Consider the following 22,543-nt stretch of genomic DNA (forward strand, 5'->3'; position numbering starts at 1 on the left):
ATGCTGCATATTCAAAATATATAGGATTGAATGATGAGTTGTTGTCATAATAAATGAAAATGAAAGCAAATATGTTCTAGCATTGACCGTTTCAATGCTTTATCTTCTTGTTCCAATTTTTAAAATAATTTATATAATTCTTTTATGTTTTTATACTTCTTGTGATCCTATTTATCTTATTAGAGCTATAGAAGTGAAATGAGGCCTTTATTTGATCGTTATTGGGAGCAACATGATGACCATTTACTTCTTTCTAATGAATCTGAAAATATTTTTTTAGTTGTATTCTTGTCTTCTTTGTACGTCATCAATGTCATGCCATGGTTTAAATTTATGTAGTTAGATAATGTTTTATAATACCTCAGCTCGTAGAAGAAAAAGATAGGAGGGCCCTATGGAGAATGCCTTAATTCTATATTTGTTGATTCTACTGATATTTGTCTTGATTTGCTTAATTATTGTTTCATAGGTGCATGTATGGAAAATCATCAAATAAATATTATATATATTTGGGAGCTCTGGCTATAGCCTAGCTGAATCTATGGAAAAACAGCAAAATTATACATTTACAATTCTACTCTTTTCAAATAATTAGTTTGGGGAATGCAAATAAGATTTGTAATTTTTTCTGGGTTGTAATTATCATTTACAATTGTTGATTTTACGATTGGGCCAACTCAAGATATGGAAACAACATAATGTAAGGTACATGGCTCAAGATAAAGGTATGATGTAGATGGAGTAAGTATTAAAATTTGACATTTAACATGCATTACTCGTTTATACCACGTATAGGCATTGATCCTTACTATAAATTTATTTTGTTTATAAGTTATCCACACAAAAGAACGTTGATGATAGCTGCAAATCTTTTGATGTAGATCGAATCTCATGTTATCCACGGGCCATATATGTCCACATAAATCCTTTGGAGCAAATGAAGATGGCAAGCGCTGCAAAAATACAAAATTTTTTACAAGGATGCATGCTTTATAAAAGTTGCAGAAATTATAGAAGAATTTCATCTGCACAGATCAACAATTTCGCTACTAAACATTAGTACTCAACAAGTTGGTGGGTGATGAGAGGATACTTGCTTAATATAATAAATTACTTAAAGTTCAATAATTGTTCGCCAAACCATGTTTTCATCCCATAATAATAGACACCACGTAGTACAATGTGATTACAAGCACATTCCCCCAAATGTTAAGAATAAAAAGTCCAAAAATTCAACATGAATAAGAGAGTACCAGTGCATGTAAGACATCAGCATCATCCAGTACACCGACAAAACGGGGAATTGATGGTGATAACTCCTTCTCTGTCAGGTGAGATATGGAGCCCTCATGACGTCTATAAGCCATCTTTTTTGGTTTTTGGTTTTTGTTTAAACTTGATTTACCTAGATGTTAGAAAAAAGCCGCATGAAATCCATGTAAGATGGAATGCATGTAAGATGGACGCCAAGATTAGTGAAACAAGAACATTCAAAAATCACTTGGAGCACATGGGTAAACACACTTTAAATTGTTTCGAAATAACTGCCATTCCAAATCCCATGATTTGATAACCCATGAACCAATATATATATATATTAAACAATATTTATATAAGCTTTTTTCATTGATAACTGACCATAGATACATCATTTATCCATTGTGAACATACACAATGTGCTCCATCATGGTCCTGATTTGATCGCCATGGATCGAGTTGTATTCTAGGAGCACACGTGTAAATTGGCTTTTGATCTTCTTACGCTGCAATCAAACACAAACGAGACATTTCTATAGGATTGAGTATATAATTTTTTTTTTAAAAAAAAAACTACAGCTTAGATTAGATCTAATTTAAACAAAAAAAATAAAATAAAGAAAATATTATGTAAGAAAAGTCGTAAAATAATCAGATGTGGTTTTCTTATAATTAGATCTGATGCTCATCTTATCGATTGTAAAATTTTTAATCTGAGAATCATTTAGAAAGTAGATCAACCAAGAAATCAAAACTCCTTAAGTTTAGTTTCCTTGAAAAGACCCCAAATTGATGAACAATAATCATAAGAAATCATTTAAAAATCTACCAACTCTTATATCAGAACCCTAGTTTTGCTTTCTATAAAAGAAAAAGTCCAGATTGTGAAAAGAGAAAGGATAGAGTAGAGAAAGATGTGGAGATCAGATCCAGGACATGAAACCATATATTACCTTCAGATGAACAAATTAAATTAAGGAGGCACAACTCAAGGGATCTGCAAGATAGAAATCAACAATTCTGCGGTGAAACAAACAGCTTTACAGAAAGAAAAGACACTGCAAATATCGTCAAGCAGAATCATTGGTATATATATACAAGTCTGTGGGCAGATTTGTTACCTGCAGCAGCGGTGTTGGAATGGCGATACAAACTAAGAATGGGTTTTGAGGGTGTGAAGAGTGGTAATGGACACAGGAGTTTTATAGAGAGGGCCAACGTCACGTGGAAGATATTTTGTGATAATTATTGCGCCGCCTGACCTCAACTGCATTTCTTCGTTTAGGGCAACACACCTTTCTCTTACTGCACACAAATTAGGGTTTCAAATTGGGCTTTAATTCTCTTTTTTTTTTTTTTTTTATTGGGACAGTTCGTCAACAAAAAGAAACACCAGCTCGCTGTTTTTTCTCTTTTTGTCTTTAGGTTATTTTTATAGAGAATGGAAATGATAATACAGGTCCAAATTATAGTTGTATAATTCCATACATATGATTGTATATATATATATATATTACTAATCCCTTGGTACGTTATTAAAGCAAGATGGTGGAGCGAGCTTGCAAAACGCAGACATCATTCTACATTGGCTGCGAAGATTAACGAGGGATTCAATGAAACCTACAAAGCTTCTTTGAGAATTATATGTATTTAATACTGCCCTGTTGATGTTCATTCTTCAGAAGTAATCTTCAACCATCTACGCATATTTTCATTCGGAGGAATACAAACAACCAGTTTGATCTTTGTGCCAACTAATGTACACCAATGGTAGAGGATTCAGGGATCCATTAGTATAGTGCTGAGCAAAACTTAACATTTTGTTGAAACAATAACTTGTAACTTTCAGAATAGTTAATATGAATTTTTTAAGTTCTAGTAATTGCCAATAATAATACCCTGAAGTAATGGCACGAAGATCAAGAGTCCTATGGAGTTGTCTAGAAAGTCTCTTGGTTATACATATGGATGCAATCCTTACTTCATTGTGAGTGAAAAAAGAACTTATCCAAAAAAGCATAGTAAGCAGCACGTAATATTTTCTTCTGCAAGTTCTTCTACTATCTATCATACCCAACAAATTTGGTATCAGAGCCTGAAAACAATGTCCAGTTCTGTTCGTACCATGTTTAAATATTCCCCGAGTGAGGTTCCAATCTTTGAAGGCGATCATTACAATTATTGGAGTAGTGAAATGCAAGATTTCCTCATTTCACATGACCTTTGGGATATTGTTGCATATGGATTTGAAGAACCACCTGTAGAAGGTGCATCTGCAGCCTGGACTAACGCTCAGCAAAAACAATACAAAGAAAATAAGAAAAAGGATTGCACTGCACTTCGCTACATCAAGCAAGGAGTGGGTAAGACAATTTATCCACGGATTTTCAATAAAAAGAAGGCAAAAGATGCATGGGACGTGTTGAAGGAGGAGTTTCAGGGCAATGATAGAGTTATCTCTATTCGCCTTCAATCTCTATGGAGGGACTTCGACAACTTGGCGATGAAAGAGAGTGAACATGTGAGTAAATTTTTTACAAGAGCTGTTGACATTGTCAATCACATTGAAAGTCTTGGAGACACCATCCAAAGCAAGAAGGTAATCGAGAAGATTCTCAGAAGTTTACCTCCTAAATTCGACCATTGTGTTGCTGCCATAGAGGAATCCAAAGATTTGTCTGTGATGTCACTTCATGAGTTGATGAGCTCGCTTCGGGCTCACGAACAAAGGATTGAAAGAGCTCAAAATCAGTCCCTTGAGCAGGCCTTTCAATCGAAGACTTTTGTTTCAGCAAAGTCTCACCAAAATGCACCACAAAGACGGAATTTTTATAGAGGCGATCAACCCAACCGAGGAGGAGAACGAAAGAAAGAATTTGTTCCAAAGAACAGGGACGAGAATCTTGAGAAAAAACCAGCACGCAGCCCATATTGCATTATCTGCAAGAAGTCCAATCATGATTCGAAGGACTGCTTTCATAAGTGCAGGAGGTGTCGAATTCCTAATCACTCACAACGGGACTGTTGGTATCAAAAGAAGGGGCAAACTGAAGCAAATTTCTTGAAGGAGCAGAATGCCGAATCTGAGACATTATTTTACACGAGCGAAAAAGATGAAGATCAGAAATCCGACCTATGGTATCTGGACAGTGGCTGTAGTAGCCACATGACAAGTAATGAAAGCCAATTTGAGCAACTTAACAGGAGCTGTACTTCACACGTAAAGCTTGGAGATGAAAATGTTCAAAGCGCTGAAGGAAAGGGCACGATTGCAGTCTTTACCAAAGGAGGTAACAAAAAATTAATTCTTGATGTTCTTTATGTGCCTAATCTAGCGCAAAACCTCTTGAGTGTGGGGCAGCTTATACAAAGTGGTTATTTGGTCATTTTTGGTGATGGAATGGCAAGAATTTTCACGAAGAATAATGACTTGGTGGCTGAAGTTGAGATGTCTGCAAACAAAGTTTTTCCGATGACTATGCCTTCAAGCAATCAGTTTGCTTTGAAGAATGAAGTCGTGGAAAATTCATTCTTGTGGCATTTAAGATATGGTCACTTACATATGGCAGGGCTGCGGCTTTTGAAGCAAAGAAAAATGGTTCTGGGATTACCGGATGTTCATCATGAAGAAAAAATATGTGAAGGTTGTATCTATGGGAAAATGCATCGATTGCCATTTCCCAAAACGTCATGGAGAGCCAAAGCACCACTTGAGCTGGTACACTCGGATATATGCGGCCCTATGAAGACACCATCGATCAACGAGAAGAGATATTTTATCTTGTTTGTCAATGATTTCACGAGGATGATGTGGGTATATTTTTTGAAAGAAAAATCAGAGGCATTCGAATCTTTTTTGAAGTTCAAAGCTATGGCAGAGAATCAAAGTTGCTGCCAAATAAAAACACTCCGAACTGACAATGGAGGAGAGTTTATATCTACTCCATTCCTACAACATTGCAAGGAACATGGCATCTCGAGACAGCTTACTGTGAGTTATACCCCACAACAAAATGGGGTCGCTGAAAGAAAAAATCGCACTGTAGTTGAGATGGCTCGGAGCATGTTGACAGGGAAAGGACTTCCAAATAATTTTTGGGCTGAAGCAGTTAATACTGCTGTTTATCTGCTAAACAGATCACCCACCAAAGCTGTGCCAAACAAGACTCCGTTCGAGGCGTGGAATAAGAGAAAGCCGGTGGTCGATCATTTGAAGATATTTGGAAGCATAGCCTTTGCTCATGTACCAGCTCAGAAACGTGAGAAGTTCGACAAGAAGGGTGAGAAATATATTTTCATTGGTTACAGTGATGAAAGCAAGGGGTACAGACTTTTCGATCCAAAGGAAAATCGGCTGACTGTTTCTAGAGATGTCATATTCGATGAAAGTGGAGCATGGGATTGGAAGACCAAGAATGATTCAGATTATGAACAGCCATCAAATCAGCCTGGCCAGTTTACAGAACCATTGCGATTACAGAATGAGCGCACAACTCAGTGCGAGAATGCTCCTGCCAGTCCAACTTCGGCTCAACCAAATCCAAATGATGAAGAACCGGATTCAGAAAATCCAATTCTGAAGGTACGACCTTTGCAGGACATATACTCCTCATGCAATTTTGCATTTTTCTGTCATGAACCACAGAACTTTCAAGAAGCTGCAAAAGAAAAATTCTGGGTACAAGCAATGAACGAAGAAATTGATATGATTAAAAAGAACCGAACGTGGGAACTTGTCAATTTACCGGAAGGGAAGGATGTTGTTGGGCTGAAGTGGATCTACAAAACAAAGTTTAATGAGGATGGTTCAGTGCAGAAACACAAGGCACGTCTTGTTGCCAAAGGGTACTCGCAACAGCCCGGCGTCGACTTCAATGAAACATTTGCTCCGGTGGCGAGAATGGAGACCATTCGCACTGTTATAGCAATTGCAGCCCATTATGGATTGAAAATCTATCAATTTGATGTGAAGTCCGCTTTCCTAAATGGAGAATTGGAGGAAGAGGTTTATGTAGAGCAGCTTGAAGGATTTGTCGTGAAAAAGAGCGAGGAGAAAGTCTACCGACTTCGAAAAGCTTTATATGGGCTAAAGCAAGCTCTGCGAGCCTGGAACAACAAAATTGACAGCTACTTTGCAAGCTGCAGTTTTCAGAAAAGTCCAAATGAGCCCTCACTCTACATCAAGAAAGAAGGGGGTGATTTTCTTGTCGTTTGTTTATATGTTGATGATTTGATTTATTACGGAACTAACGAATCATTGCTGGAGAGTTTTACGCAGAAGATGAAGATGGAATTTGAGATGACAGATTTGGGGACAATGAAGTATTTTTTGGGAATGCAAGTAAGGCAAAGCGAAGGAAAAATTTTTCTATCACAAGAAAAAGACGTTGATATTTTGAAGAGATTCCACATGGCTACTTGCAAACCCATGTCCACGCCTATGGCAACAAATGAAAAACTCCAGCAGTTAAATGACTCGGAAAAAGTGGATGTTTATCTCTTTTGAAGTTTAGTGGGATCTCTCATCTATTTAACTCACACGAGGCCAGACATTGCTTTTGCAGTTAGTGTGGTGTCCAGGTACATGAATGATCAAAGAAAAAATCATTTTGCAGCAGCAAAAAGAATTCTGCGTTATCTTCAAGGAACCAGGAAGCTCGGTGTTCTATATGGAAAAGAAAACGATTGCAATTTGGTTGGCTATGTTGATAGCGATTGGGGTGGCTCGATTGATGATAGAAAGAGTACCACAGGATATATATTTTGTCTTGGGAAATCACCAATATCTTGGTGTTCAAGGAAGCAAAGAACAGTAGCACTATCATCTACCGAAGCCGAGTACTCTGCTATTACTGAAGCGGCTTGTGAAGGAGTGTGGCTTAGGAGAATGCTGGAAGATTTGCAATTTAAGCAAAAAGGTGCAACGACAATCTTCTGTGACAACAAGTCGGCTATTTCACTAACAAAGAATCCCGTGTTTCATGCTCGCTCAAAACACATTGAACTACGTCATCACTTTATTCGAGACCTTGTGGCGAAAGGGGAAACAAACATTGAATTCATCAATTCAAGTGAGCAACCGGCTGATATTCTCACCAAACCCCTTGGTGCGGAGAAGATGGAGAAGCACAAACAACATTTGAAAATTACAAATTAAGAGACGGTGTTGAACCAATAATTTGTAACTTTCAGAATAGTTAATATGAACTTTAAGTTCTAGTAATTGCCAATAATAATACCCTGAAGTAATGGCACGAAGATCAAGAGTCCTATGGAGTTGTCTAGAAAGTCTCTTGGTTATACATATGGATGTAATCCTTACTTCATTGTGAGTGAAAAAAGAACTTATCCAGAAAAACATAGTGAGCAACACGTAATATTTTCTTTTGCAAGTTCTTCTACTATCTATCATACCCAACACATTTGACATCTCAATTTGATTCAAGAATGTTAATAAATCTGAACTGGACTACTTCTAATGCGACATCGTATTTTAGTATTAGAGGCCTTGGTATTCCATGAGCTAGGATGAGCAGGCCATGGCAACCTGGTCCCAAAACCTGAAAGACAAGACCGGATGTAAATAGGAAATAAGCAAATAAGCTGCATAGCAGTATATTATTCAATCAGATATATTTCGGTAACCACCTGGTAGGAACTGGAATATATTTCGGCAATGGTAACTAAAGAGCATTTAGCTCATGTAAGATCTTTGTGGAGGGCTTAAGATAGCATACTTTAGCAGTTTAATTCAGGCTGGAGTGATCATTAATAGACTGAGTGGCTGTGACAGAATATGTTTGTATCATAAAGTAAGTATACATGCACAAGACTTGTCGAATAGTGGAGACTGCAACTCTCTTCCAACATTTTATATATATAGCATCTGATAGAAAATATTTTCGGCCTCAGTTTATCTGGCAGATCAACTTGCGGAAACCCACCTCTGTACAAGAAATTCCTAAAAAGTGAGAGAAAATGGTACTTAGAACCACCTTGAATGTTCATTAGTTCTTCTTCATACATTTAAAAAACAGCAGCACTTACGGTTCTAATTAGAATTAATCAAAGTAATCCGAATTAGTATATAATAAAAAGACCCAAAGCACATGCTCTAATTGATGGAAAATTAAATTGAATTTTTAATTAAATGATAATTGAATTGGTTAATTAAATATTATTAATGAATAATTTGAATTTGAATTTTGAATTAGAAGTTAACGAGGGTAATAAATATATTTATGGTAGTAGTTTGAATTGTTTTTATATATATATACACACGATGTGTAAGTAAATTGATATATATAATTTTTGAGTGAATATTTCTTGATTATCCCCATATATTTTATTATTCTCCTTTTATTTTATATAATTTGCCTTCAAATTGGTATCAGAGCTTCGGATATGTCCAACAATCTAGTTTATCTCGTTCCTCGATTCAATGGCGAAAAGTTTGATTATTGGAGCAATCTCATGAAATTATGTCTTGAATCTCAAGACTTATGGAGTGTTGTGGAAGATGGTGTCGGTGCTCCAGAGGACGAATCCCGACTCACTGCTGCCGAAAGAAATTCTCTGAGGAACAGAAGGCAACAAGACAGACAAGCTCTCTATTGAGATTCCAGTCTATGAAAGACTATAAGGCTGGAAGTGCACAAGAAGCATGGAACATCCTACAAACAACATACTCTGAGCAAGATCAAGTAAAAAAACTTCGCTTGCAATCATTAAGGGCTGAATTTGAAAATATGGAGATGAAAGATAACGAAAAAATTGGAGATTATTTTACTAGAGCGAATTCTCTTGTGAATCAAATGGCATCAAATGGAGAAGTTGAAACCCAACGGATAGTCGAGAAAATCTTGCTTAGCCTACAAAGTAAATTCGACCATGTTGTGGTAGCAATAGAGGAGTCGCAGGATCTCTCTTCGATGGCGTTAGAAAGTTTGCAAGGAAGATTGGAGGCCCATGAAGTAAGAATACTTCAAAGGAATTCTCAAAGTTCCACTTCTCAAGATCACGCTTTGAAGTCCCAATTTACGGGAGGGCATGGTTTCTTTCGTGGACACGGGCGAGCACGAAATCAAAGCTGGGGACGAGGAAGGGGTGGCCAACCACCTACAGAAAATAAAGAGCGGCGTGAAGATGAAAAATTACGATCTTTCACCCAACGAGGAAGAGGGCGTGGTAACTATAAAGGTACAAAACCTTATGTAGAGTGCTATTATTGTCACAAACCTGGACATAAAATTTCTGATTGTTGGGAAAAATATCCAGAAAAGAGGCGTGAAAATGGTTTTGTGCATGAGAAAGGAGTCGAAAATACAGAAACATTGTTGATTGCTTCAAATGGAAATATTGGGGATATTTGGTATTTGGACAGCGGGGCAACCAAACACATGACTGGAAATAAAAATCTGTTTTCCACTATTGTCGAAGCTAATCATGGGCAGGTTATTATTGGAGATGCCAAGGCATAAAAGATCGAAGGCGTTGGAGAAATCTCATTCAAGGCGAAAAATGGGAGACTTGAGAAAATGTCTGAGGTATTTTATGTTCCTGGATTACAAAGCAATTTGTTAAGTGTTGGCCACTTAATGAAAAAAGGGGATTGATATTCATTTTGTTGACAACTTTTGCACTATGGAGAAGAAAAATCAAATCACAGCAAAAATTGGTTTGGGAGCAAAAAATTTGTTTGCTTTGAAGCTTGATATCTTAAATAATGCTGGAAATCTTGCTGTTAATGAGCAAATCTCCAAGCTGTGGCATGACAGGTTTGGGCACCTTAATTTTGGGAGCTTGCAGGAGTTGTCGAATAAATCGATTATATATGGACTGCTCAAAATCGGAGGAGTCAAGAAGTTTGTGAAAAGTGCCACTTGGGAAAGCAACATCGAGAGTCTTTCCCATCAAAATCTGATTGGAAATAAAAAATGCCTTTGGAACCGGTTCACACGGATTTATGCGGGCCAATTAAAGTTCCATCGCTTGGAGGTAACCGATATTTCTTGTTGTTTATTGATGGCTTCACAAGGAAAGTTTGGGTTTATTTGGTGAAAGAAAAATCTGATGCACTTCCTTGTTTCAAAGAATTTAAAGCTCAGGTTGAGAAATTTACTAGTTCTCACATAAAAACCCTGCGAAGTGATCGTGGAGAGGAATACATGTCCTCAATGTTTGAGGAATTCTGTCGGAACCATGGGATTCAACATGAATTGACAGCCCGATATTCACCACAAAAAAATGGCATTGCCGAACGAAAATATAGAACCATCATGGATATGGTTCGATGCATACTGAAAAGGAAAAATATGCCAGCTGAATTTTGGGGAGAGGCAGTCTCATGTGCTGTCTATTTGATCAATCGATCGTAGACAAAGAGTTTGGAGAATTATACTCCGAATGAGGTGTGGTATGGGAAGAAACCGAATGTTAGCCACTTGAAAACATTTGGTAGCGTTGCCTATGCACACATCCCAAATTCTTTGAGGAGTAAGCTTGATGATAAATCTGAAAAATGCATATTCATTGGGTATAGTATGAGAACAAAAGCTTACAAGTTGTATAACCCAAAATCAAAGAAAATTGTGATCAGCAGGGATGTACGATTTGATGAGAATGCTTCCTATGATTTTTCAAATTTATCATCAGAATTCTCACATTGGCAGGTTCTTAATTTTGAAGATGTTGATACTCAACAAATGCAGCAAAACATTGGTGAAAAAGAACCTGCTGAAAATTCTGCAGCTCCAACGGCGAGAAGGACAAGGACTTTGAGAGAACTTTACGATGAAACTGAAGCGATTGATGGGCCAAACCAAGTGTACTTTGTTTTCTTTGCAGAGGTAGATCTAATCTCGTTTGAAGCAGCAGCGAAGGAGAAGAAATGGGTGCAAGCCATGAAAGAGGAGATTAATTCCGTTGGGAAGAATGACACTTAGGAGCTTACAAATTTGCCTCAACATAAATCTCCAATTGGTGTAAAATGGGTGTTCAAGACAAAAACAAATCTTGATGGATCAGTCAACAAATATAAAGCAAGATTGGTTGCAAAGGGCTACAAGCAAAAAGAAAGAGAAGACTTTAATGAGGTATTTGCTCCCGTTTCTAGGCTTGATACGATTCGATTGATTCTTTCACTTGCAGCTCAAAATGGTTGGAAATTATTCCAAATGAATGTGAAATCCGCATTCTTGAATGGGTTTATTCAAGAAGAAATTTACTTGGAGCAACCTCCTGGATTTGTTCGAAAAGACGAGGAACACAAAGTTTATAAACTCATAAAAGCCCTTTATGGGTTGAAGCAGTCGCCTCGAGCATGGTACGGAAGGATTAATGATTTTTTCTTGAAGTTTGGCTTTGAGAGATGCCCACTCGAGCATACTCTCTATGTCAAAAAATGTTGCAATGGCGGTGTTATGATTGTGAGCCTTTATGTTGTCGATTATCTTCACTGGAAATGATTTGAGACGCTTAAGAATTTTAAAGCGGCTATAATGAAGGAATTTGAGATGAGTGATTTGGGAGAATTGCATCGTTTTCTTGGGATCAAGGTTGAACAATCAAAATCTGGAATTTTCATTTCTCAAGAAAAACATGCAGTTGAGGTTCTAAGAAAATTCAATATGGAGCATGCCAATCCAGTAACAACCCCTTGCGTAACAGGTTTGAAGTTGAGCAAAAATGGAGAAGGGAAGATGGTTGACACAACAATGTTTCGCAGCCTAATCGGAAACTTGATGTACCTTACAGCCACTCAGCCTGACATCATGTTCGCTGTGAGCTTGGTTAGCAGATTCATGGAGAAGCCATTCTCGAATCATTGGGAGGCTGCCAAAAGAATTTTAAGGTACATGAAAGGGACATTGGATTATGGCATATATTATGAAGCTAACGTTCCCATCAAACTTGTTGGCTATATGGATAGTGACTTGGGAGGAAGCTGTGATGATTCTCGAAGTACATCTGGCTATGTGTTTAATCTTGGAGGTGGAGTTGTTTCACGGAGTTCGAAAAAACAACCAATTGTGGCACTTTCCACCACCGAATCAGAGTACATAGCGGCATCTTTGGCCATGAGTCAAATTGTGTGGCTTAGAGGAATCCTTGAGAGTTTGAGCTTCAAGGAGCATGCTGCTACAACATTGTTCTGTGACAATAAATCGACTATCTCTGTTTCCAAAGATCCGGTCTTTCATGGAAGATCAAAACACATCCGTCTTTGCTTTCACTTCTTAAGGGATCTTGTTAATGAAGGTGACATTGACATTACATATTGCCCAACTGAAGAGCAGTTGGCTGACATCTTCACAAAACCGTTTGGTGGACCCGCTTTCTCAAGAAATGTTGCTGCTTTGGGAGTCAAGAGCCAATTCAATTTACGGGAGACATTTGATGGAAAATTAAATTGAATTTTTAATTAAATTATAATTTAATTGGTTAATTAAATATTATTGATGAATAATTTGAATTTGAAGTTTGAATTATAAGTTAATGAGGGTAATAAATATATTTATGGCAGTAGTTTGAATTGTTTATATATATATATATGATGTGTAAGTAAATTGATATATATAATTTTTGAGTGAATATTTCTTGATTATCCCCATATATTTTATTATTCTCTTTTTATTTTATATAATTTGCCTTCACTAATTGCTTGCAAGACAAAAATACATGTTGAAAGTATAAATACTGATAATGCATGCCATCATTGATCTTATCATATATCACACGTATCACTATACATAGAATTGACTGACGACACATGATAATAGTATTAATTCTAGCCATATGTTATGTATACATTTACTATGTGATAAGTAGAGTCAATCAGCACCTTAACTATCCCTAAAAACAATTTTGAGCTCTAGAAATTAGATATAAGACACGTAATATATAAATATCCAAATCTAAGTGCTGGTACATAAGGGAACTTTATAAGAACACATTACATTGGCATATTGAATATACTATATACACCAAAATTAGACAAAAATAATTTATCAATGTTTAATAATAGATATTTAAAGTTTATTTTGACTTTATTGAATCAAACATAGAGTAGTTAATTCAGTTTGGATACGGACGTTATTTCAGTTGATACTTTCTACAATTCAGCTACTTTCAATTATTTAAATCCCATTTTATTAGTAAAGCGTAAAAGGGTTAGTTATATCCACAATTACAATAAATAGCATGTTCATTATTGTATGTCAAACAAAGAAGTGCAACGTGTAAGAAATGACAAGTTTCCGCAATCATACGTAACAAACTTCTATCCATGCAAATATTTTGATAACCTAAAAGTTAGGGTGGCGGATGTATTCTAAAATCACTGTTATGTCACCAGTGATTTTACTAGAGAAATTTTTACAATTTCATAAATATGTATCGGTGGAAAGTTTTAGTGTCCTAATTAATATTTGAAGTGTGACTAATATCTATTTAAATTAGAAAAGATATTGTCCGTATGTTTTCTTAAAAAAATTAAACATATTAGTTAATTTTATTTGTAGGTTTATATATTGTGATATTGGTAAAAAAATATTTACAGAGCCGTCGCTGCCTAATTGTATAGAACAATAGAATACAATGTTGTACATAAATCATATAATGTGATTTTACAAGGTTGGAATATAAATTACAGAGGTCTCTTTTATATTATTACGATGTAGTAAGAGGATTATCTGCGGCTGGATAAAATCTGGGGAATGTGTACATATATAGGCAACATCACTTTGTGTCTGGAAAATGCACTATAGTATCTTCTACAAAGTTAAGAAGTTGAATGATCAGTTCCTGTTGTAGTTGAAAGAAAAATTAGAATGATTTGAATCACATTGATTAACCAACAAAAACATAAGCAAAACAATCTGATTGGGGAAAAAAAAATGAGAGCAGACAATAGGGAAAGAAAACCCAATTGAAATATAATTACATTGAACAGGTTTAGTACTAATTTTCTGATCATAACAAAAGCTCAAATAGAACGCACTCTGATGCATTACAGATACTCTATGCTTCCCTCCGCCAAAATTAGCAAAATTCGTAGAACTAATATAGCCTAAGGCTACATAAGCAGCAGTATGCTTCTATTTGGAATCTTTAGAAAGATTATGTTGGCGCAGGAATAGAAAAACAGGAAAACTTCTCAAACAATTTCACTTCTTGACAATAATACCAAATACATCATATTTAAACTACCACTCAAACGTTACTACAGAATTGATTATAAAAGCAATTTAAAGGCATCATAAAAAAATATAAAAACCCCCCCATAACAGCTAGCCACTTTCTTTCTCCTTAATGTCCACTAATTATTTTGAATCATAACCGACAGATTGAATCTCAGTGACTAAAAGCCCTGTCACATAATCAAAAGTTAAGTATGTTTGGACAAAAGTACTATGATGTTTAAACTCTTGAAAATCTCTTATGTTGCACCAATATAGAAAAAAGAAAAAAAAAAAAAAAAAAAAAAAAAGCATGCTCAATCACCAATGAGACTCATTCCAAGTACAATAGAGAGACTTAGAGATTTACAGAGTAAAAATAAAAACATAAATAATAACTGAGAAAGAGAAAAAAAAAATGTGTGGTGGCTCGTGAGAGCAATTGATGCGAAAAATGTATATCATCAACTAAAATGAAATTATCAATTGATGGAAACAAAAGAAATACAAAACCAAAAAAAATAATTTGGAATTTAAACCTTTGACAAATTGTTGTCATATAGATGATATTTGGTTGAAATTTCCTATACTGACATCGCTTTAATGGCTCCGGTATCTATGCTTCTCAAAATGAAAGGTTCTTCATTGGAATATATATATATATATATATATAAACACAACATGGTATATTAATACACAGAGGTACCAAGACAAAGCAGCATTCGAAAACTACACTATACCCCCAACATACAATGGTTCCATACAAACAAAGTTTTTTCATGGGACAAAATGACCATCCATGAACAAGTCAGGATGTTCTGATGAATCACTGAAATGATAGTATGACAGCTTTTAGTGGGTTGATTACTTCTTTAATGAAGTAGGGTAAAGAGGGTTCATTTAGTTTCAATATTAAAACTCAACATTCCCATTATTGACGTTGAACAGAAAACAACAAATACGAAAAAGACAAGTGTCAACTAAAGATACATTTAATTGAAGTCTGTACATTAGCTAACTTTCCCAAAAAATAAAATTCTCTCATTGGGAAATACTTTAATAATCGGCTAATAAATCCAACAGATAATTAAAGACACAATGTCGGACACTTGAAAACTTAAATACATTGATAAGCACTAACTGCAGCACACAGTAGTCAACAGGAAAGAAACAAGAATACATATATACTTGTGCGGAAGCAATCGAAAAATCTAGTCCTTTCATTGCACCAGAAGAGATAAGCAGAAAAAAAATAGATTATATACAACAATCAACACAATTTCTAATATGTCTGCAGTCCCCAATGCTGGACAGGAAAACAACTTGCCAAATATATAGCGAATCTTACCAACAATCTACCAAAGTGTGCCGTATCAAGGTTACAAGAACAGATCAACAGAATCTTATAAGCATCTATTTCAAGGCACACATACAAGTCTAAGGCACCCTGCATAACACACACAGACACGAAAAAAAAATTTATAATAATCAAGATAAAGATTGAAATTATAATAAATGTAAGCCAAAATTGAAGAGGCTCAGCAGAAACCCAAAACATGAGTATGAACTAATGTTGAATAAACATAGCAAAATTGAAAGATATAATCTGGTTTCATCTTCACAAAAACCATATTCTTCAAAAAAAATATGTAAATAACCCTAAGAAGTTAATCCATGTTTCTATTGACTAACCCCGACTCTTTTTTATCTCTCTCTCTTTAGAATTGTGAAATACATCCGTGGTGGAAAGTATAAAATTTTACGCAAAATAAGTTCTCTCTAGCTCGTTCTCTTGAATTGTCGCCTCAAAAAAGTAGCATTTCAAAACCCCCTAAAATGAATCAATTCCTCCTCCAATCAAAACGTATAGAAACAGAAACAATTCAATCAAGCATCTGCCATCGCCTAACACCAGAGTTGATGCAGAAGAGAGAAAATTAGGAACAGAAATTACTGAAGAAGCAGCACAAATTACCAAGGTACTTCTTTCCTCCACGAAGACAAAATGAGAAGGTACGGTTGAAGTGAACACTCGAAAAGCAGGGGCAAATGGTGATGGGGTAACATCGTCAGGTGTGAACTCTCATGATGGTCTGCGTGGACAAGTGTCTCAGCTTTTTCCATTTCATTTTCTTATTCGCTTTTTCTATCTCATTTCTCATTTACTTTCTAAGGGATGGTTACGGTGCTTATTGCACCAACTCAGCACACGTATATATAAAAACAACACATATTATTATTATATACAATACAAGCTATGTGTTGTTTTTGCTGTCAAATAGCACATCATATGTTGAGCACAGTGCTGAATTAAGATAGCCGTGGCCTACTTTCTAATATAGTTTGTAAGATATTTTGAATTGGTGTCACAGACAAAGCATGTGTTTAGATTTTTTTTTTTTTTGAAGATTTAAAACTACTTAATTAACGTTATTTTATTAATGGTTAAGATGTAATTCAGTACGTTAATGTTAACTCAAGAATTAATAAGTAAGGATAAAAACACGACCATTGAAATATTTTACCCCAATTCAATTTTTCTACAAGAGAGTTTTGTTGAAAATAGAAGAGAAATGGAAAAGAAAAAGCACATTAAAATGAAATGGAAAAACCTGGGACAGTTGTGAAGGCAGAGCAGTATGAGAGTTTGCACCTGACGACGTTACCGCCTGCCACCATTTGCCCCTTCTTTGAGCGTTTGCTACACTTGACTCGTTTCTTCGCATTTTCTCTTCCTGGAGGAGAGAATGCTGATAATTTGTAATTTTTCTTAATTTCGAGTTCTTTTCTCGTTTATGAATCAACGATGGTGTTGGGCGATGATTTGATTGAATTGTTTCTGTTTCTATACACGTTTAGATTGGAGGATGAAATTTAATTGGGGGGTTTGAAAGGGTAGTTTTTTTAGGCCACAAGGGATAGACTTCCATGGGTTAATAGATAATCGATGTATTTTGACACTTATTTAGCCAAAAAATTGCTAGTTTCAAGCACGGATGTGTTTCAAAAATTCTAGAGAGATTTTTGTGAAGATCAAAAACCACATTTTATCGTACAGTTTTGCTCTGCTTTTCATCATTAGCTCATACTCATGCTTTGGGTTGTGGGTGAATTTCAATGGTTTATGTATGTGTCCCTTGAGGTAGATACTTGGAATTAAGTTCGGTTGATCTGTTAGGAAGAATGTTGGTAAGATTCGCTATTTGGCTTAAAAGTTGTTTTCATATTGGGGATTGTGAACTGCACATTCTTGGTAGATCGTGCTGATTGTTGTATAAAAGTTTTTTTGGCTACTTATATCCTCTCGTGCAATCAAAGTGCTAGATTTTCTATTGCTTTAGCACAAGTATACTTGCATTTTTGTTTCTTTCGTTTTCTCTTCAAAGAGTATATAGAATTTTTTATTTCTTCCCTTGTTGGTTCCAAGCACAATTCATCATTGAAATGATGTCTTAAGTTTGTTTTTGGATCTATTAGCTGATTATTGAAGCATTTTTCATGGTGATTATTTTATTTGTTTTTTAAATTTAGTTGAATATCCAAACTTAGATAAAATATATCTTTAGTTGATACTTGCCTTTTTTCCGGTTCATTGTTCTCTTCAAAATTAATAATTGGAATATAAGTTTTAAAATTAAAACTAAATGAATCCTCCTTACCCAAGTATATTAATAATTGATCAAGTCAAGGAAAGCTTCGATAATATAATTCCAATGATTCATCAGATCATCCCATCTTCTGCGCGGCTGGTCATCCTGCCCTAAAAGCTTCATTCGGATGCAACCATTGTCTGTTGTGGGTGTAGTGTAGTTTCAAATGGTGCTTTGTTTTGGTACCCCTGTATTAATAAAACATGTTGGGTTTTCTTCACATTCCATCAAAGAACCTTTCAGCTTCAGAAGCCTAGATACATGGGCCATTAAAGCGATGTCATTCTATTACCTATCCCGCTTCATTTTGACAATCAGTTTGCACTTCATCTTGCAAGAAATTCAGTCTTTCATTAGAGAACGAAGCACATGGAAATAGCTTGCCATCTGGTACTAAATCAATATCTGCATGGAGTAATCTCTTTGGCTCATGTGAGGAGCAAACTTCAGACGGCGAATATTTTCACTAGCTCTATGTGGACCGGCTCTTAAGAATATTCGGACCAGACTCTGTATGGACACGCTGGGTCCATGGGAGGGTGTCAAGCAATTGATCCTCCTAGGATTGTTGACAGCTCCTTGTCAATTTCTGAAGCTGATGAAGAACGTGAAGGTGATACAACCATCAAGAAAAAGGCAGCTCAGCAAGCTAGTGTATTTTCCCTTCTTTTGGGCCTATCCTTTATGGACCTTAGTGTATTCTTTTTATTTAAATTAATAGCTCAGAAGTAGGTTGTATTTGTTGTTTTGTTCTTCTTTTTGTATACATATTGTGTTGTATCATCTTCTTCATTGAGATACGATACAATACAATTATTTTCCCTAATCTCAACATGGTATCAGAGCCATTGTGCCGTTTTGGGTTTGGATGCTGTATGTATTTCTGGGATTATCATTTCGAGAGGGAAGTGTTGAATATATCCATATTGGAAAAATATGGGATCTCCCGTTGGTTTATAATGGTGAAGAGCCACTCCACCTACCACCAATTGATTTTAGGTTGAAAGTCGGGATCCCTTCTTAACAAGGCCGTCCCGGAGACCCAAGAAGAGGGCGAAGCACTTTCATAAATATATGAACGTATTTACTCCGGATTCTTTTTCTTGCATAATTTGGTTTAAGATCCGATTATTACATATGTTTTATTTAATTTGATTTTTATCATTTTTATATTCAGATTTTGGTATTTGATTGTATGATTATATATATATATATATATGCAGGTTTAGATGGGATTGACTCTCCTTCGTTTCTTTAGCAGGCGGTTTCGTCTGATTTTTTTATTTGTTTTTTCCGTAGTGAGGATTTCAATATATGAACTGAAGTATTTTCGATGAGATGGAGACTTAAAGATGAATGGATTTTATTTGCTGTTGAAGATTACCATATGTATTCGCTTACCATTTGCTTTGTTATCATTGTGATACATTGGTAGTTTTCAATCTTGATTTCTTTGGTATTTCTGCAAAGGTTTGTGTTTTCCAATTATTTAGGGTTTATTCACTGTCACTAACATACATAAAATTCAATACGAACCATTTCCAATAAAAATACACTTATTTCGTTAATTAGCCAAAATTATGTTAATCATCTTTTCTTGTTGTCGGCTAAATTAGTGTTTATCCATTTATACTATAGAACTAATTATACGCTCTCATAATTTTATTACTCATATCTTAACCAATAATAACGACTTTCACTATTTTTTCTACTTAGTGGAACACTTTTTTATCAATTTTTTGTAATTTACTCGTAATACCTCCAAATTACACTTTATCACTCCCACTTTTTTTATTAAAATATACTTACTTCTTAGTTTTCATGTCCAAACAAACCTACATAGATTTAGTGAGTGCAGAAAACATTATTTTTCTTAGAACCGTGAGCATTTGTTAGAATTCTAAATAATTGATTAATGTAATGTTTTAAGTTTTTTTTTAAAAATATATTGATATCCTACTCCTCGAGAAAAAGTTATTGCAGATGAAATAATAGCAATTGATAATTAAAGAGAAAAAGTAAAAAAAAAATAAAAAATTAGAGAATAATAATTAGTTTCACTTGTCATCTAAGCATATGCTTTTAGTGATTCCAACTTGTGGAATTCTTACAAATGTTCTCGAGTTGGGTCCTATTTATAGGCGCCGGAATGGCTTTTAGAAAATTGAAAGTTGGTGAACTTATTCTCCACCATCCAATCCGACATATGTAAATTATTAATCGACAACCAACATTTCCTCTACATGGATGGAAACGTGTATCCTCATCAACTTACCCTTACATTCTCTAACAACCGCCTTAGACAGCTTGCCAATTGAATTTCATCTGCTGAAATCAGTGAATAACTCGCAATCTAACATGGTGCATGCTAGATCACATCACCTTCTCATAACGCATTCCTATTTCTCCATTTTCTTCTCAGAACACATCTAAAATACTTTAAAAATACCAAGACATATCAAATCATACAAAAATGACTAAGACACGATTACCATGGTATATTGACACAGTTCAGGGCGAATTCAGTAAATAAATCACAGTATATGCTTATAAAAATTACTAGGAACATATGCACCAAATTAGTGTTATTAAATATCCGCACTGGATAGAATTTTTAAGCGTAGTTCAGAAGACCTACCCTGGCTCCACCATGACCTTATCCTGGAAATATACCTTTGCTTTGCCCTTGATTTCCAGATAAATCAGACTGCCCCTTTAGAGTCTCCCCCTTAATTTGAAATGTCTTTTCTTCAGATTTTTCATAAGAACTATTTTTAATCTGTCTTCACACACCATCAGAGAACTCATCAATTCATCAAGAGTATATGTTAGGCAAGTCTTTACTTTCTTCCATTGCTGCAACAATGTGATTATATTTTGAAAATCAAACTGCTGAGAACCTTACTTAAAACACTATGATTACTGACCGCATTAGATTCACCATAACACTAAGCCATTTAGTCCACTTGTTGCTGCTACTAGTAGGAAAATGCATTATTTGATTACATATTTTATAGTCTTTCAATAGTTTGAGTATATGTTTGAATATATAATTAAAGCTTCCCATGCTTCAATGTTAGTGTAAAACCAAACATTCGATGAAAAAAATGTTGCAACTAAAATTTATATTTTGCTTAGAGTTTCGTATTCGAAATCTAGTTTATTTTTAAAAAAAATTAATATGAAAATCAATTCATAATACATGCAAACACATTTGGATGAAAACAAGTTTGCTTTTACGTACGAAGAATAAGTCAACATGAAGTTTTATTTATTTGGATATTTTATTATTTATTTTCTTAAAAATATTATATTCATTTAATATTTAGTTAAATGCATCTAATAAAGCCGAAAATGAATTGACATTTGAATAGGCAGGACCTTGATGAGATGTTCAAATACAGAATTTAAATAGTAAAATTTAAAAAATTTGTTTTAAGGAAACACACCCGATGACATATTCCCTTTGCAACCTACTTTAAGGAAGGGTTGGAATACTATTTTATTATTTATTGAAAAATTATTGATAATTTACTTGTGGTTTCGAAAATCTAAATTAAGGGAGATCCATTTATGTTTTAAAAAATATTACGCATAATTTTAGAATCCGTATGAGTCTTCTTCATGTCCTAACAATTTTCAATCAAATTTCTTTTCTAAAGTGCAAAAGAGTCTCATACAATTTTAATTGCATAAAATTTCTAAATTACAAAAGTATACTATTAATAATTTTGTCTTTATTTGTTAGTGGACGTGGATTAGGTATAGCACCATCAATTAGGACGGCTAAACACCATATACAAAAAAATTTACACTGTCCAATATATGTATCAAATTTTTTGGTATATAAAATTCTATATCCATAGTGTACCAATATTTTGGTATAACGAATTTTTAACTATGTCAAAATTTCATACCTACATCTTATAAGAAAGTCAGTATAATGAAATTTTTTCGGCATTCCATTTGAACGGTGCATACTTCATCACACAAGCACTTAAAAAGACAATTGAAATTGATGACAAGAAAATTATTGACACACTAAATAATCTCTTGAAAACATTTTGTTTCAATTTACCTCTATGCCAAAATTTCTCTAGCAAGTTATGGTGTCACTTATGCACGATTAGCCGACAAGCTAGTTGTCGATATGTTTCTATCATCTATGTTTTATACCATTTATTTATATTATTAGGCAATATTCCTTAAATTCTATTATCTTGTTTTGGTGAGGTTGGCATATGCACAAGCATTTGTTGAAAGTCTTCATATAAAGGACTAGTATCGTGCTTTTATACACGCAAGTGTTTATATGCTTGTGTGGACAGTTCAAACTCATGAATAAAATTTTATTTGCAAAAATATCCGGATTTAAGTACTCAACGTTTCGGGTGTGTTTGTTTGAGTGATTTGATTTAATTTATACTATTAATATTATTTTTTTCCAAAAGCATCAAA

At 34.8% G+C, this 22,543-nt stretch overlaps 1 protein-coding gene and 1 long non-coding RNA gene across 2 annotated transcripts; one reads left to right on the forward strand and one right to left on the reverse strand.

The window, feature by feature from the left end:
- Window positions 1-1,656: 1,656 nt before the first annotated feature.
- LOC127239941 (uncharacterized) lies at window positions 1,657-2,411 on the reverse strand. The gene is made up of 3 exons (XR_007836264.1): window positions 2,379-2,411; window positions 2,211-2,254; window positions 1,657-1,763 (listed from the first exon to the last, which is right to left on the reverse strand). It is a non-coding gene; the product is annotated as an uncharacterized LOC127239941 (long non-coding RNA).
- Window positions 2,412-8,759: 6,348 nt separating this feature from the next.
- Window positions 8,760-9,737, forward strand: LOC127239547 (uncharacterized). Its single transcript, XM_051257749.1, has one exon. The coding sequence runs from the start codon at window positions 8,760-8,762 to the stop codon at window positions 9,735-9,737; it is 978 nt and encodes a 325-aa protein (XP_051113706.1).
- Window positions 9,738-22,543: the final 12,806 nt, after the last annotated feature.

Source organism: Andrographis paniculata, unplaced genomic scaffold, assembly GCF_009805555.1.
Source record: "Andrographis paniculata isolate CXL003 unplaced genomic scaffold, ASM980555v1 Contig78END, whole genome shotgun sequence".
Lineage (NCBI taxonomy): Eukaryota > Viridiplantae > Streptophyta > Magnoliopsida > Lamiales > Acanthaceae > Andrographis > Andrographis paniculata.

Excerpts from the sequence above, each read along its gene's own strand:
- LOC127239547 (XM_051257749.1), top strand. The coding sequence starts at position 8,760 with ATGGAGTGTTGTGGAAGATGGTGTCGGTGCTCCAGAGGACGAATCCCG.